General features: G+C 36.7%; 2 protein-coding genes and 1 long non-coding RNA gene across 3 annotated transcripts in view; 1 reads left to right on the forward strand and 2 right to left on the reverse strand.

Annotated features, from left to right (window-relative positions):
• The window catches only part of LOC136855444 (bifunctional protein GlmU-like), a 3,949-nt gene extending 679 nt beyond the window's left edge, over positions 1 to 3,270 (reverse strand). Inside the window, exons 1-4 of the mRNA XM_067132488.1 lie at positions 3,115 to 3,270; positions 2,048 to 2,113; positions 1,214 to 1,342; positions 1 to 536 (exon numbers count right to left, since the gene is read on the reverse strand). The exon at positions 1 to 536 is cut by the window's left edge and continues 679 nt beyond it. Of these exons, the coding sequence (XP_066988589.1) occupies positions 264 to 536; positions 1,214 to 1,342; positions 2,048 to 2,092 (447 nt within the window). The 5' untranslated portion in view covers positions 2,093 to 2,113; positions 3,115 to 3,270 and the 3' untranslated portion in view covers positions 1 to 263. The remainder of the gene's footprint in view (positions 537 to 1,213; positions 1,343 to 2,047; positions 2,114 to 3,114) is intronic.
• The window catches only part of LOC136855445 (uncharacterized), a 56,990-nt gene extending 52,522 nt beyond the window's left edge, over positions 1 to 4,468 (forward strand). The window contains exon 3 of the long non-coding RNA XR_010858038.1: positions 4,331 to 4,468. This is a non-coding gene — a long non-coding RNA (uncharacterized lncRNA). The remainder of the gene's footprint in view (positions 1 to 4,330) is intronic.
• A 2,935-nt stretch (positions 4,469 to 7,403) lies between these two features.
• LOC136855446 (pleckstrin homology-like domain family B member 1) overlaps positions 7,404 to 13,147 on the reverse strand; it is a 317,769-nt gene continuing 312,025 nt past the window's right edge. The window contains 3 exon segments of the mRNA XM_067132489.1: positions 7,404 to 8,786; positions 11,708 to 11,971; positions 12,728 to 12,808. Of these exon segments, the coding sequence (XP_066988590.1) occupies positions 8,598 to 8,786; positions 11,708 to 11,971; positions 12,728 to 12,808 (534 nt within the window). The 3' untranslated portion in view covers positions 7,404 to 8,597.

The raw sequence follows: 13,147 nt of genomic DNA on the forward strand, positions 1-13,147 counted from the left end.
GGGGAAACTTCCATCTATGTTTGGGGAAATTTCCATCTCTTTTTGGGGAAATTTCCATCAAAGTTTAATTACTATAAGCTGTTTTGGGTAAATAAAATAAGTCCCTTTGTCTTAATCATTATAATTATAATTGGAAATTATAATTTATCATTGCTAAAATTTTGAAATTGTTCTTTTTTTATAAAAAAAAAAAACTAGTGATTGCATATAATTATATCATAGTTGCCTGAAAAAAAAAAATCCTTAAGGATAAAACTACCAACTCAATTACTCTTAGAAGATGATACCCCATCACTCCCTTTCGTAACTGTCAATTCATCGTACCCAGTTTCCGGGTCCTGTTCCCTCTTGAGGACGACCTCGGCGGGTTCGCAGAGTGCCAGTTCCATGGTGGTGAAGACCTTGAGGTCACCCATCACGTGACCCCCAATTGTGGCACCGTTGTTGTCACCGAGGCAGATGTGCAGGTGGGGTCCGTCCTTGCTCACTGTACCAGACATTGCCAGGACTTCGAAATGTTGGTTGTAATGTTGTATCTGTTGTGGTTGTAAAATAAAACGGGTTATTAGGTTATAGATACAGGCACTCATTCACATACTATTCTGTCTGACAGATACAATCTGTAGGTTTGTAATGAATCATCTCTGAAGATGGTTGTAGGTTATAGATACAGGTAATCATCCAGATATTATAGCTTACAGAGTAGGCATTCTGAACTTTCATAATGAATCATTATTCTAGTTGGAATGTTAAGAATATATTTGTATCTCATTCATGTTGTGATTTGGCAAACGTAGATGACAAAATGCGTATTATTAAGATTTTTTCTTATACAGAAAATTCTGTAATGTATTTTTTTCTGTGTTTTGTATGTACAACTTTGACGATGACGGATAGTAACATATTTTCCATAAATATACACAAAACTAAAATTTAGCTTATCAGAAATGATACTCCTATTTTTGAAGCAAACCAGCATCACCTGGCAGCTCTGTAAAACCATCATCGATATCCCAAAAGTAAATTTCACCACTAATTTAGAATTACAGAGAGAGAGAGAGAGAGAGAGAGAGAGAGAGAGAGAGAGAGAGAGAGAGAGAGAGAGAGACTTACATACTTTGTCAGTGACTCCATTCAAATCTGCAGCAAAGCGTCCCAAGCATCTTGCTTGCTTTCATTCCCAGTTTAGTATTGAAGAGAGAGAGAGACTTACTTTGTCAGTGACTCCATTCGAATCTGCAGCAAAACGCAGCGTTGCCGAAGTGACGGATCCACAGCAGGTCATAATGGCCACGCCGTTGGGCGCACTTTTAGTTACGAAGTCTTCCAAGCATTGTTTGACCTTTAATGAAAGGAGAACAAAAAATTTTAGTGGCTTATGTCAGTATGCATCCTTCTCTTTTTCAAGAGGCATTTATGATTCTGAGGTCCGTATGTTCAGTAACCTTTCTTTCTGCATTTAGAATATAGGATAAGTTCTTATTCCTGAAGGTATTCACATTCTCTCAATTTTATCACTTCTCTCCTTCTTCACTATCCTATCCATCCTCCTTTATACCTTTACACCATCTTCTCCTCTTGTCATGCAATTACACCTCAAATGATCCTGTTCATTTCCTCATCTACGTATTATTTTTTATCCCCTTCTTATCCTGTTTAACCTCCAAACACTCCTTACTGTCCTTATAATCCCATCATGGAATTTCATACTCTGCATTTACTTCTCTCACCTGTATGTCTTAAACCCCAGCCCATAACATCCATTTCCTTCTTTTATGCTCTCCTTTATAATCAAAATCACTTGCCTTAATTAGATTCCATCCCTTCCTCTCAAAATTAAACTTCCACCTATTGTCACTTTGCCTTTATACCTCCAACCACTTATATATATATATATATATATATATATATATATATATATATATATATATATATATATATATATATAATATATATATATATACGTGTGTATGTATATATATATATATATATATATATATATATATATATATATATATATATATATATATATATAATCCCTGCTTACCTCCTGTCCGGGTTTAAGGCGTAAGATGTGAACTTTTGAGCTCATGTCGTGACAAGTGTCCCTACTCTGTAAAGTAGAAAGAAGGAAAATTCATTGGCAATTGAGTGAGGCAAGTAAACTTAACGTTTTGAATTTTCATCCATCTTACTCATCTATTTTCAACAGGTTGAAAAACAAGAAACATGATTCACAAGAAATCTGATCATCAGTGGGGAAACTCCGTAGAAATTGTTATCAGTATAAGCATCGAAAGAATTATGTTTTTAAATCAGTCTCACTACTTACTGAGTGTAAATTGGTAGTTCAGAGAAGAATCATAATTTTTGTGTGAGGTGAAGTCATTAGTGACACGGCTGCATTTAGATTAAACACAATCGCCCATAAGCCTCATTGAAGTTCAGAGTATATCGTGCACTTCCAGGAAATAGTATGCAAAAAGCAAAAGGAAAACATCGCCTGACTCAGTTCGCCCCTGGAACATGACTGATCCGTTAATCATTCTTAACACGCAACATGCGCGGTCTTCTTTTTCAGTAAGAAAACACCCTCTCTCTCTCTCTCATCGTTACGCCACTTACGTATGTATCTTAGTCATTCAGTCAGTTAGTATCTGTGAGATAGCAGGCTCGCGAGGGCAGTCGATTACTAAATCCATTTAACTCTTCATAGGTTGTTTTGATAGATCTGACTTCTCAGACATTCTGGCGCAACGCACTCATACACACACGACTTTCCAATACCTCCTTCACACCAAATCTCTAAAGCATTCTGGCTCGTCGTCTCTCCCAGTACTTCTGAAATGTACATTCTTTACTGTGATCCTCAATTGCTGGGGCATGGAAAAAGTTTTTTATATTTACATTCTACAAGACAGCTATATTTTCTTTATGGCAGAGATGATTGCTACCTCCAATCTGTTTCACAGTCTTGTTTCTGAAACCTAGAACCGTTGCATATCTCTCGCTCGAGATTGCCGTTTGGGTGTGTACTCGTACGTTTCTGTTTACCGGTTTTTGTAAGTATTCGCATTCTTAATCTGTTGATCACTGAATCATCACAATACTTACATATTATGGCCTTCAATCTGAATCCTTAAAAGTCTTCGTGTAAATGCACGGTGATGGGTTGTACTTAATCTCGTATCACAAGTAACTCATGAGTCATGACACAATACTTAGCTCTGGTACTAGCTCAGTAGTTGTACTGTATCATATAATCTCTCCTCGTGGGTAATCACGTGACAGCATTGCGGTCAACTCATTGGGTAGAGTTTTGATGACGTCACCTGACGAGACGCCAGTGACCAAACCTTTGGGAGATTTATACAGATGCGGTTAACAAAGGCATAAGGGCACTTGTGTGGTGCCTTGTATACGGGGTACTCATGTATACAATTAGTTTCGTTGGCATTGGCACTTCTTAGCTGATATTATCCTCAGTGTTCATTATAACGGGTCACGTGCATGGTTATCAAATGTTTTGGGGTGGATCTCAAACTAAAAGCGAGAGAGAGAGAGGAAGTTGTGTTGTAAACTTGGTTGGGTGGTACAGTACTTGTCATCTGAATGAGCAATATTCAAGACTTAATTGACGAATTCCTTTTAGAACCAATTGATAGAGATGGTTGGTCTGCTGTTTGTATGATCTGTGAAAATGAGCAGGTTTTTTGTTATTCTTAAATTTGTAGCAAAACCAGTTTAAGCTTAATATCCTCTCTAACTTTCTTTTTAAATACTATAGAGTCGTGTTTGTTGTATACATTAATTTTTCACTTTACTTAGACGGCATAGAGTAGGTTATTTCTGTAATACCCTGGATGGTTTTGTCATTCGTTTCTAAGACTCATTAGGCCTGAATTTTGAAATATTGTCAGTATAGTTAGACGTGAAAATTACAGTATCAACATAACCCCACTACAGTATATCTGCATTATTCATACAATAAAAAAAACGATAATGTGCTCTTAAATTTTGGTATTTTTGCCATTAGCTAGCTCTTTTTTTCAGGCTAGGACTGACTAATTGCAAGCTAGTTTAACAAAAATGCACCCACAATTTCAGCTCCAGTGATCACCAGTAGCCTACACTGATCATTTTAGTTTTCTAACCTAACAAGGTCTCTGTGGTGGCTTTCAGTTTTGCTGTTTTTTTTTTCACATACACATGAGAAATTATATATTAAAGTAATATCTATTCATGAGTCATACAAAAAGAATGTTTCAGCAAAACAAAAACATGATTTTCATACTAAGATATTAATCATAAAATGCTTTATTTTGTGTAGGAAATCTCCCCGTTCCACAACCTGGTGTGTTAGGAGAAAAGACGTCTCTACTACTGGCCCTCTACCCTCACATAGCACTTGGCATCATCCCTCATTCCGTTGTTTCCAAGAATTAGTTTTGATTTTGAGAAGTGAGTTATCCCCCGTAATTATACGTTTGTATGAATAACATTTTTCTTTTGTAATAAAAAAGTTTGTGTAGTAACAAAATGTTTTAGTACAATCCCTTTACTCATAACATGCCTGAGTCGCAATTTAGGTGGGAGGACGAAAGAGTGTCCCTTTCCAAATATTAATTTTATTGGTTGGGGTCTGTAACCAGTCTTAAAACTTCCTGAAACTTTCAGGACTATGAGCAGTCCACTGTCGAAGCCTGGCATCACAGGAACACTTACTCAATGGCTTCTTTCGGTAGCATCGATCAAATATCCACATTCAGGACTAAAAACACGTTATGGTTCTATTACATTAAAGAACTGGCGTTGGTGACTAGGGGGTTCTTTTTAGGAAAGGTATGTGATACCCTAATCAGAAGACTTCTGCCATCTTTGGTTCTGCTTCTGACTTCTACCAAGAACTCCTCTCTCCTTAAGACAAGTCTCCACTGAAGTATACACCTCAAAGGGGAAGGTGAATTTCATCTCCTCCCACCTGCACTATTTGGGGACTTGACTGCAGTTCTCTCCCCTCAGCCAAGGTGAAAGGTCAAACAAGCTTTCTGTTGCTGTTCAGAGGAACTGTGTGTGTGCAGTAGGGAGAAAAGGGGCTATCTGCTGAAATGATGCTTGTTGCTGCTGAGGAGGTAACCTTTCCCATTCTTGGTTAAAGGTCCTCTTTTAGAAGGAGGACTTCCACTGTTGCTGAGGCTGTCTGTACATAGAGGGTGTTGATGAAAAAGAGGAAAAGGATCGTCTGTCTAGGGTGGCTGTCCTCACCACTGCTATAAATTTCCCCCTCCAAGTTCTTCACATAGTCAGAGGAAAAGAGAATGATGTGGTGAGTATGACAGCTGCAGTTCTCTTAGAAATACCAAAAAAAGAAGACCAGGAAGGTCTTTGAATGCTGCTTCCCTCATTTTCAGCCTTTGTTGGACAACTGGTAGAGGGGCAGCTAGATGTATGGTATGGAAGCTCTAACCAATAACTGATCATCCTGTGGGTTTTATATTTTATCTTCTGCAACCAAGGCATTTGTTTCGTCAAGTACCCAGTATTGCGTGTTGAGAAACAACTTTTTAAAGGAATCCCACTCCAGTGGTGACAGAGTACAGTAATAGACATGGATAAATATAAGGTGGGTATGTCTTGTTTTATAACCTGCAAAGCAGTTGATGGTTTCATAGGTTGGATATCAACAATCTTGCATTTTGAAAAATCTCCCGAGTCCTTCCTGATTCCGGAGAGAAAACAAATAAGGAGTGCCCATGGGACAATCATATAACTTACTGGTACCGTGACCCTGCATTGCCTACGCTGTCTCCTCAAGTTGTGAAAAATGACTACCATGGAAAAATGGTAGCCCCTTAGTCGTGGATTCCTTATCATTTGGACGAAGTTCTGCCACCAAAGTTTCTTTCTAGGATTGTGAAGGATATTGTAGCTTAAAAACACCATAAAACAATTGAGAACTTTAATAAACGAAACCTTGTCGTGAAGGGTCCATAGAGTCTTCTGTTGGTTTCTCATCAGTTTCTGTCATCATGACCTGAACCTAAGAAGAGTTAATCATGTTATCTTCATGTATGAATATTTTCACCAATTGTCTTAAGAGTTGGTGGAGGACATCTGCTAGGAGTAGGCATCTTTGGTTGAATTCCCAGAAAGGATGTTTTTTTTTTTTTTTTGAAATAACTACAGTCTGACTTTCAGGTATCACAAAGAGTTCCTGTTGAGCTGTAGGATACTTTGCTTTATCCTGTCAGCAAGGTCTAGCTGGAGGAGAAACAAAAGGACTTGGTCATCAGTCAGCACTGCAGGTCCTGGTTTTGATCCCCAAGTAAGGAATTCATAGTGTGTTGAGAGGGTCTTGGTGATCTGAAACCCTCATAAAAGTCACTGGAGCATCTCATGTGATATGTCCTGGATGAGTATCTTGTGTGTCTGGTGGATGAGTGTCATCTCATGTCAGCTTTATTTTGGGGATTGACCTCGATTGCAACCCTAGCTGCAGGCATCTCTCTGACTGAGTCTTAGGTGGCAAAAGGAATTGCTGCACTTGCAGCTGGTTGTCTGATAGGTAGAAGTTGATTAATTCTGTTTTCAAAATTCCCCAGGTGTATGGAAGGAACTGCAGGCCTTGAACAACCAGGAAGAATTTCTTCCATGTGAGGAGTGTTTTGTATATGGGACAGTTTCAGAGCAAGGCTTATTGCCATGAAATTAGGCATTGACATTACATTTAATAATAATCTACAACCATTTGCCAGTTTGCTAACTAATAAACATAGTGGATTTCCGTCTACCTTCCTTATTTTCAGTAATCCTTTTGTAAGATCTGTATATTTAAATTCCTTTTTGGCTACATAGTTCTACTTCCTTTCTTTCCCCTGTAGGGGCAGTACTTCTGTTCTCTTAATTTTATCTATAGTTTCAAGCTCTTGCTGCTTTGGCTTGTATATTTGTTAGGAAAGAAACATTGACCTTTTTGTAGGCATTTCCTTGTTTCCTTTTTGTTATGATTGCAGGTTCCTTATTCTTTGTATAGTTTTGGTTTGCAAGGAGTAACTATGGTTATTGTCTAATGGAATTGTGTAATTTTTAGGTTCACCAATTCCCTGCACAGCCACATTTTGGCCTTTCCTTCCAATTATTTCCTGGCTATTTATGGACACACTAGTAATTTACTGAGGCATACAATCAGAACAACAAATAAATATTTGGGTTGTTACCATAATCCAATATTTTATCTGAACATTTTATATTGCACTATCAAGTCTCTTCAGAAAGTTGAAAGCCTCCTACAAGTAAATGGCAGCAGTATAAGATTATAAATACTGAATATCAAGAGAAGTCTAGTGAGGAGTTACATTAGGAATGCATTTTTGTTTTTCCTAAAAGGATAAGAAAAAACACAATCACAACATAAAAATATATTTATACTGTATTAAAGTTACAGAGTCCTTGACACTTTGTCTTTGTATGGTAACATACAACCCAATCTTAGCACTTATTATTTCAAAATACAAAGCAGACAGAATATCCTATAATATAAAAGCATTTTAAGGTTTTCATTTAAAATCAACTGGTCTGCCTTTTAATTCTGGCAAAATGTTGGTTTTCAGAGAATACGTGAACGTTTCATTCGTGGGAACATTAACGTGTACCTGTAAGTTATTTACAAGAAGAAAAAAACTGCTGCAAACTAAATAAAATATGTGGCAGTATACAAATTTCATTAGGCTATATACTCAACGTGCATCTACAATTGTATTGACATACATAAAACTCACTAAAATATTTAAATATAAGGTACACTTATTTGAAAGTCCTCATTACATTATGAGCATTTATAATAAAACTAAACTTTTTGCTCCAGGCTACTGTTGATTTAAGTATCAACACGTGCCACCAAAAGATTATTTGATCCACAAAAGGATCATGCAGTAATCATGAAGTGAAATCCATGACTTTTAAGGCATTACAGTAATGATAATGGAAAGCTGCGACATAGCCATAAGTGATAATTTACAAAAGCACCCTTTCCATACACAAATTTTCCAGGGGTTATATTTATGCTGTAATTATTGGTAACAAGAGCTCAGTAGTTCATGAGCAATCAGCAAAGTAATTTTACATTTTGCAGGCATTGGCCTTGAAAAAATAAATTATACTATTTATGATATTACAATCATGAATGTCATGAATGAAATGCAATTTCCAAGTCAAAGCTGTGCACAGTATCATTTGAGGATTTAATGTGATTAGATATGAAAAAATGTTAAATGAATATTTAAGCTTTAGAAAATAGCATGACCCTGCATGTTTTATAAAATTATGTGGTCCATATTTTAAAATCACAAAATAAGGCACTGCCTCAGAAATCTGCCAAGAGCTGGCAACAATTTTTTCTGGCTGTTGATACTGATATACACAGGTAAATCTGATCCTTTTAGAAACAGACCTCACTGTAGGAAATACAAACTTGAGGCCTTGTATTTTTAACAATCAATAAAAAAACACTTCCAAATCTGTAAACATTCATTCACAGACAGTGGAAGCCCAGTAAATAGAAGACCTTGAAATTTTAACAGCTCTTTCCAAAAAATTTCTCAGGTACCACCTTGGAACTCTTGATATCCTTCGGCTCCAGTGAAGATAACATCAACCCAAATGCGCATAGCTTCAGGAGATGGAGCCATCAGATGGTAAGTTCTCTCATATGTCTTCACACAGAAAGTCAATTTGGGATTTGGGGACTTGACAGAATGCAAATGGTCCACATAAACTTCTTCAATAGCCTGTAAATAATAAATTTAATTAAACACTAAATACATTATTACCGAGTAGTTTAACCAGACTACTGAGCCAAAAGGCTGACTTAAAGACACTAAAATAAGTTTTATTTTTCTACTTTATGAAAAAACTGTTCCTCATTAGTTTAATTCATCCTGTACAGCACAAGAAATGAATAAAAAAAAAAAAACTAAGTATTTCAGTAACTTTCTTGGATAGTTTACTTTAAAACTCATCATTTTTCATACTAAGTATACATAATTGCTTTACAAATATCTCTTTGGTTTCAGCAAGAAACCGACCCATACTTGACGCCCCTTATCTCATTCACAACAGTTGTTGACTGAGAACATTCATGTTTCTACCTGCAAGGCGATTACCAGTGTGTTGAAAGAAACAAACCATCATCTTTGATAGCCTTATGAATCAGTTTGAAGTGAAGACTGCACCCTTTTGTTGAGGTCTTACAGTTTGCTACACTTTTAACTGGATTTGGAAATCATCCCTGCCTTCCCCATAGTTCTGAGGTAGGCCAAGGAAGTAATAGGCTGTAATTTTACCCTACTATCTCAACACGGCAAATGAGATCTACACATCTAAATCCAATCCTGCCGCCTCTGGGGAGCTAGGTTGTCAGATCCTTGTGTAGACATAGTACTGCAGTCTGGTTTCACACTACCATCAGACTACCTTCCCGAATTTTTATGTCCAAATCTTTTTACAATTTTCTCTGGCAGGATCTGAGAGGCTGTTGTACTCTGGATTACAGTTCTAGTGCCACCCTAGGGTTCTAGAGTCAAAGGAGGTTAGTTGGAGGACTTGACAACCTGAGCACTGCTAACCGCTTAAATCTCCAAACTCCTGCCATCTGCTCAAGTCTTTAAACTCAATTCAGAACTGAGACATATTCAGAACAATAGAGAGCATTTGTAACTCTGCATTTGAGGTTTCTTAACCAGTGAATGTACTGTACATCCAACTGATATAAGCCCTTCAGTTGTGTTTTGTTTGTCTTAGCTTCCTTATGACTTAAAATGAGGTAACTCCAGACAAAGCCAACCCTCATTCCCATTTCTTCATACAAACATGATCATGGATGCATACACATCATGCCAGTGGATAGAAACTCTCAGTTTGACTTTTTACGATCATCTGTGATGTCAAATGTATGTTACCCAACAGATTCTATCCAGGAAAATTATGAATTTCTCAGTCTTTTTTAGGATTCAACCCCGCAAAAATTAAAAAATACTTTCAAACCAGCTAACAACCTTCTGCTACTGACAGAGCAGAAATGGCAACTACTGTAACAGCTCTACTTTCTCAGAAAGAGAAGGTGGAATAAAATTATTCTGCTGCTGACAGAGCAGAAATGGCAACTACTGTAACAGCTCTACTTTCTCAGAAAGAGAAGGTGGAATAAAATTAGTCCATCTAGTAGCAGCCGTTTTTTCCCTCAGTAAAATTCAAACTGAGTATAAAGTTCACTTTATTATTAATGTTTTTCTATTATAAACATTATTTGTCATCACTGGGTCACTGGACATTGGCTGTAGTTTTGTGGGACTGTCTTTACGAGGGTACATTACTTTCTCTTCAGCCTAATAACATGGTTATGTTAGCTCATACCTGGATGACCTGTGTTAAACCTTTAGAGATGAAAAAGGAAAGATGGGTGCATCTCTGAAAATCCAGTATGCCTGTGCTGAATTATGTACTTTGATGACTGTTGCTGGTCATCATACTCGTATATATCCTATGGTAATTAAACTGTCCAGCAGTCCAGTGATCACCATAGATTGGTTACAATATGGTAAAATCGTTTTGAAGAGCAACTTCATAAGAGGTTTTTCATGCTTTGCAGAAAGCTCTGTCTGTACCCAACCAACCAGCATCACCTTCAAAACAATAGATGAAAATGCCATCATCTTTGCTCTCTCAGTGCCTTCAGGAAGTGGTTGTCATTACAAGGTTGTAAATTTGTTTGGATAAAGGTTCTAGAAAAAGGTGTTATGAGCAAAAATTCTGCATGCCAATGTGCAATCTGTTATCTACAATACTAAGAAACATTTATAGGGCTTTTCAAAACTGACCTGCCATACTTTGTATGGACATCCTGTGGGTTACATCTTTTTATTCCATCTACATGAGAAGGCATGTACAGTAGTCCAATTGTTCTGAAATCAGCTTCCCTTCATAATAATGCTCTGCATACCACAAATACTGTACAACTCTTCATCCACCTTGGCTAGCTTTGTCTAACAGGGTTATGGCTAAAAGTTATTGAGCCACAAAAGCAAAAATACTTTCTTTTAGTTTCCGATACACTGGAATATGAGCTTACTTTATACTCTTTCATTATCTACTTCCTATGGACAGCCAACACCTCAGGGTGCTCCTTCCTTCCCATGGAAAGTCCCCCACAAGTAGAGGCCACTTCAAAACATAAAAGTAACACACTTCACAATTGTAGCAACAAAGGTCACTGGTAATTAAACTCCCCCTAGCAATAGTAAGGCAAAGATGAACCAAACTGAATACTCATTTTAAGATTGACAGCTAATCACGAGAAGAAAACCAACATCTAAGTTTTGTCAAATCTATAGGTCTGCTTCACTTCCTTTCTTCCCTCAATGACCTGGTTAATTGAACAAGAGTCAAAGCTACTGAGTTGAGTGGCAAAACCAATGATTTTTCTCAAAATGATCATGGGGTCAAGATTTTAATTCGGTAATCTAAAACATTCCTTGTAAGAGCAGAATAAGAGAGCTCACCACAAAAAGAGAAAAACTCACCAGGGTTGGTTCACGCGGGAAATAATCACCATGGAACTACCATGGATAAGCACTTATACTTGGTACACATAACCTATTGTTTGTCTAAAAAGTTTAACTGGCATAAACTATGCAATTAATATTCCTCTCACCTGGAAGTAAACTCCACCACGAGGCTTAGTTTCACTCTTGTCACTATAATACATGAGCGCCCTTTTTGACCTGTCGAACACAAACCATCTCTTCTGCCAGGTACGGAATTTTGATCCTAGTTTATTCAAGTATCCGCGACATGCAGTAGAGGAGACCAAGATGAACGGGCATAGTTCTATTTGGTGTCCTGCTGACTCAATGTGTTGTTTGAGATCAAAGTACTGTTCACTTCTTACAGGTAAATATCTTGTCAAAGGGCGTTGCTGCAATGGAAACAATTAATAATGAATAAAAAAATTTATGAATAAACAATTTCAAGGATATTTATTTTAACATGAATGCTCTACATGAAAAAGAAATTACATAATATATTTAACAATACTAGAGTAGCTCTATTCAAGGAAAATAGTTGGTTATTACTTCAGACAAGAATGATATCAATATACATGTCATACACTCAAAAGAAATTAATTTACATTGAACCTTATATTGAACTTGAATATATGAATCCACCTATGTCCAATATTTTTATAAATGAATGATGCAAAAAGCTTTGATGCAGTACAATATTTACATTCTGCTTTGATAGAGTACAATATTTACAGTTTAAAAATGAGGTGAAGAGCACCCATTTTTATAAAACTTCCATAAACAAAAAAGAGAGAGTAACAATATATAGCTAATTACTGAAAACCAAAATTTTGTAATAAGTAATTTACTCGAGTAATTCTAATTATGTTGCTTAAGAAACAGGACCAAACCTTGGTTCCCTTCATTCATTAGTTATTAAACTGAAGTAATTTTACATTTGAAAAGTACTGGTTTTTAATTTAAAGCAATACTGGGAAATAAAGACTTTAGAATGATGAGCAGTTTTGGTTTTGAATCCCACTACTGAAAATCCCTGAAATATCAAAACATAAATAATTTCATTAACACTATCTATCCATGTACTACACTACTGTACATATAACATAAGGTAAGAAACAGATTAGCAGGCACGGAAAGGACAGGTATACCTTGATGTAGTTTGGAGACACAAATGCCTTGGATGAGGAGAGATCAGGAGCTATGTGGAAGGGCAATGATACAGCTGGGAGCTGTGGAGGAACAGATGCACGGAATATCAAGGATCAGAATGGTGCACACACATGCCTCCCAACATCACAGGGGCTTTGCACATGGGGTGTATTGCCCAGTATGCTACAACATGCTCAATTAAGGAAATAACTCTACATGTACCATATTACAAAAATTAAAGTAGCACCATACGCATATTTTAAACACTATAATCATGGCCACATAGCAGTAATTAACAACACAAACTATTATTTGCAAGCAAAATGTACAATTTACTCAAATCTTCAACATAAATTTGCACTTCTAGAAAAAAAAAAAAATTCTTAAATCTGTTAAAGTTGATCAGCATTCGTAAAGAC

This window comes from Macrobrachium rosenbergii, chromosome 31 (genome assembly GCF_040412425.1).
Source record: "Macrobrachium rosenbergii isolate ZJJX-2024 chromosome 31, ASM4041242v1, whole genome shotgun sequence".
Classification (NCBI taxonomy): Eukaryota; Metazoa; Arthropoda; class Malacostraca; order Decapoda; family Palaemonidae; genus Macrobrachium; species Macrobrachium rosenbergii.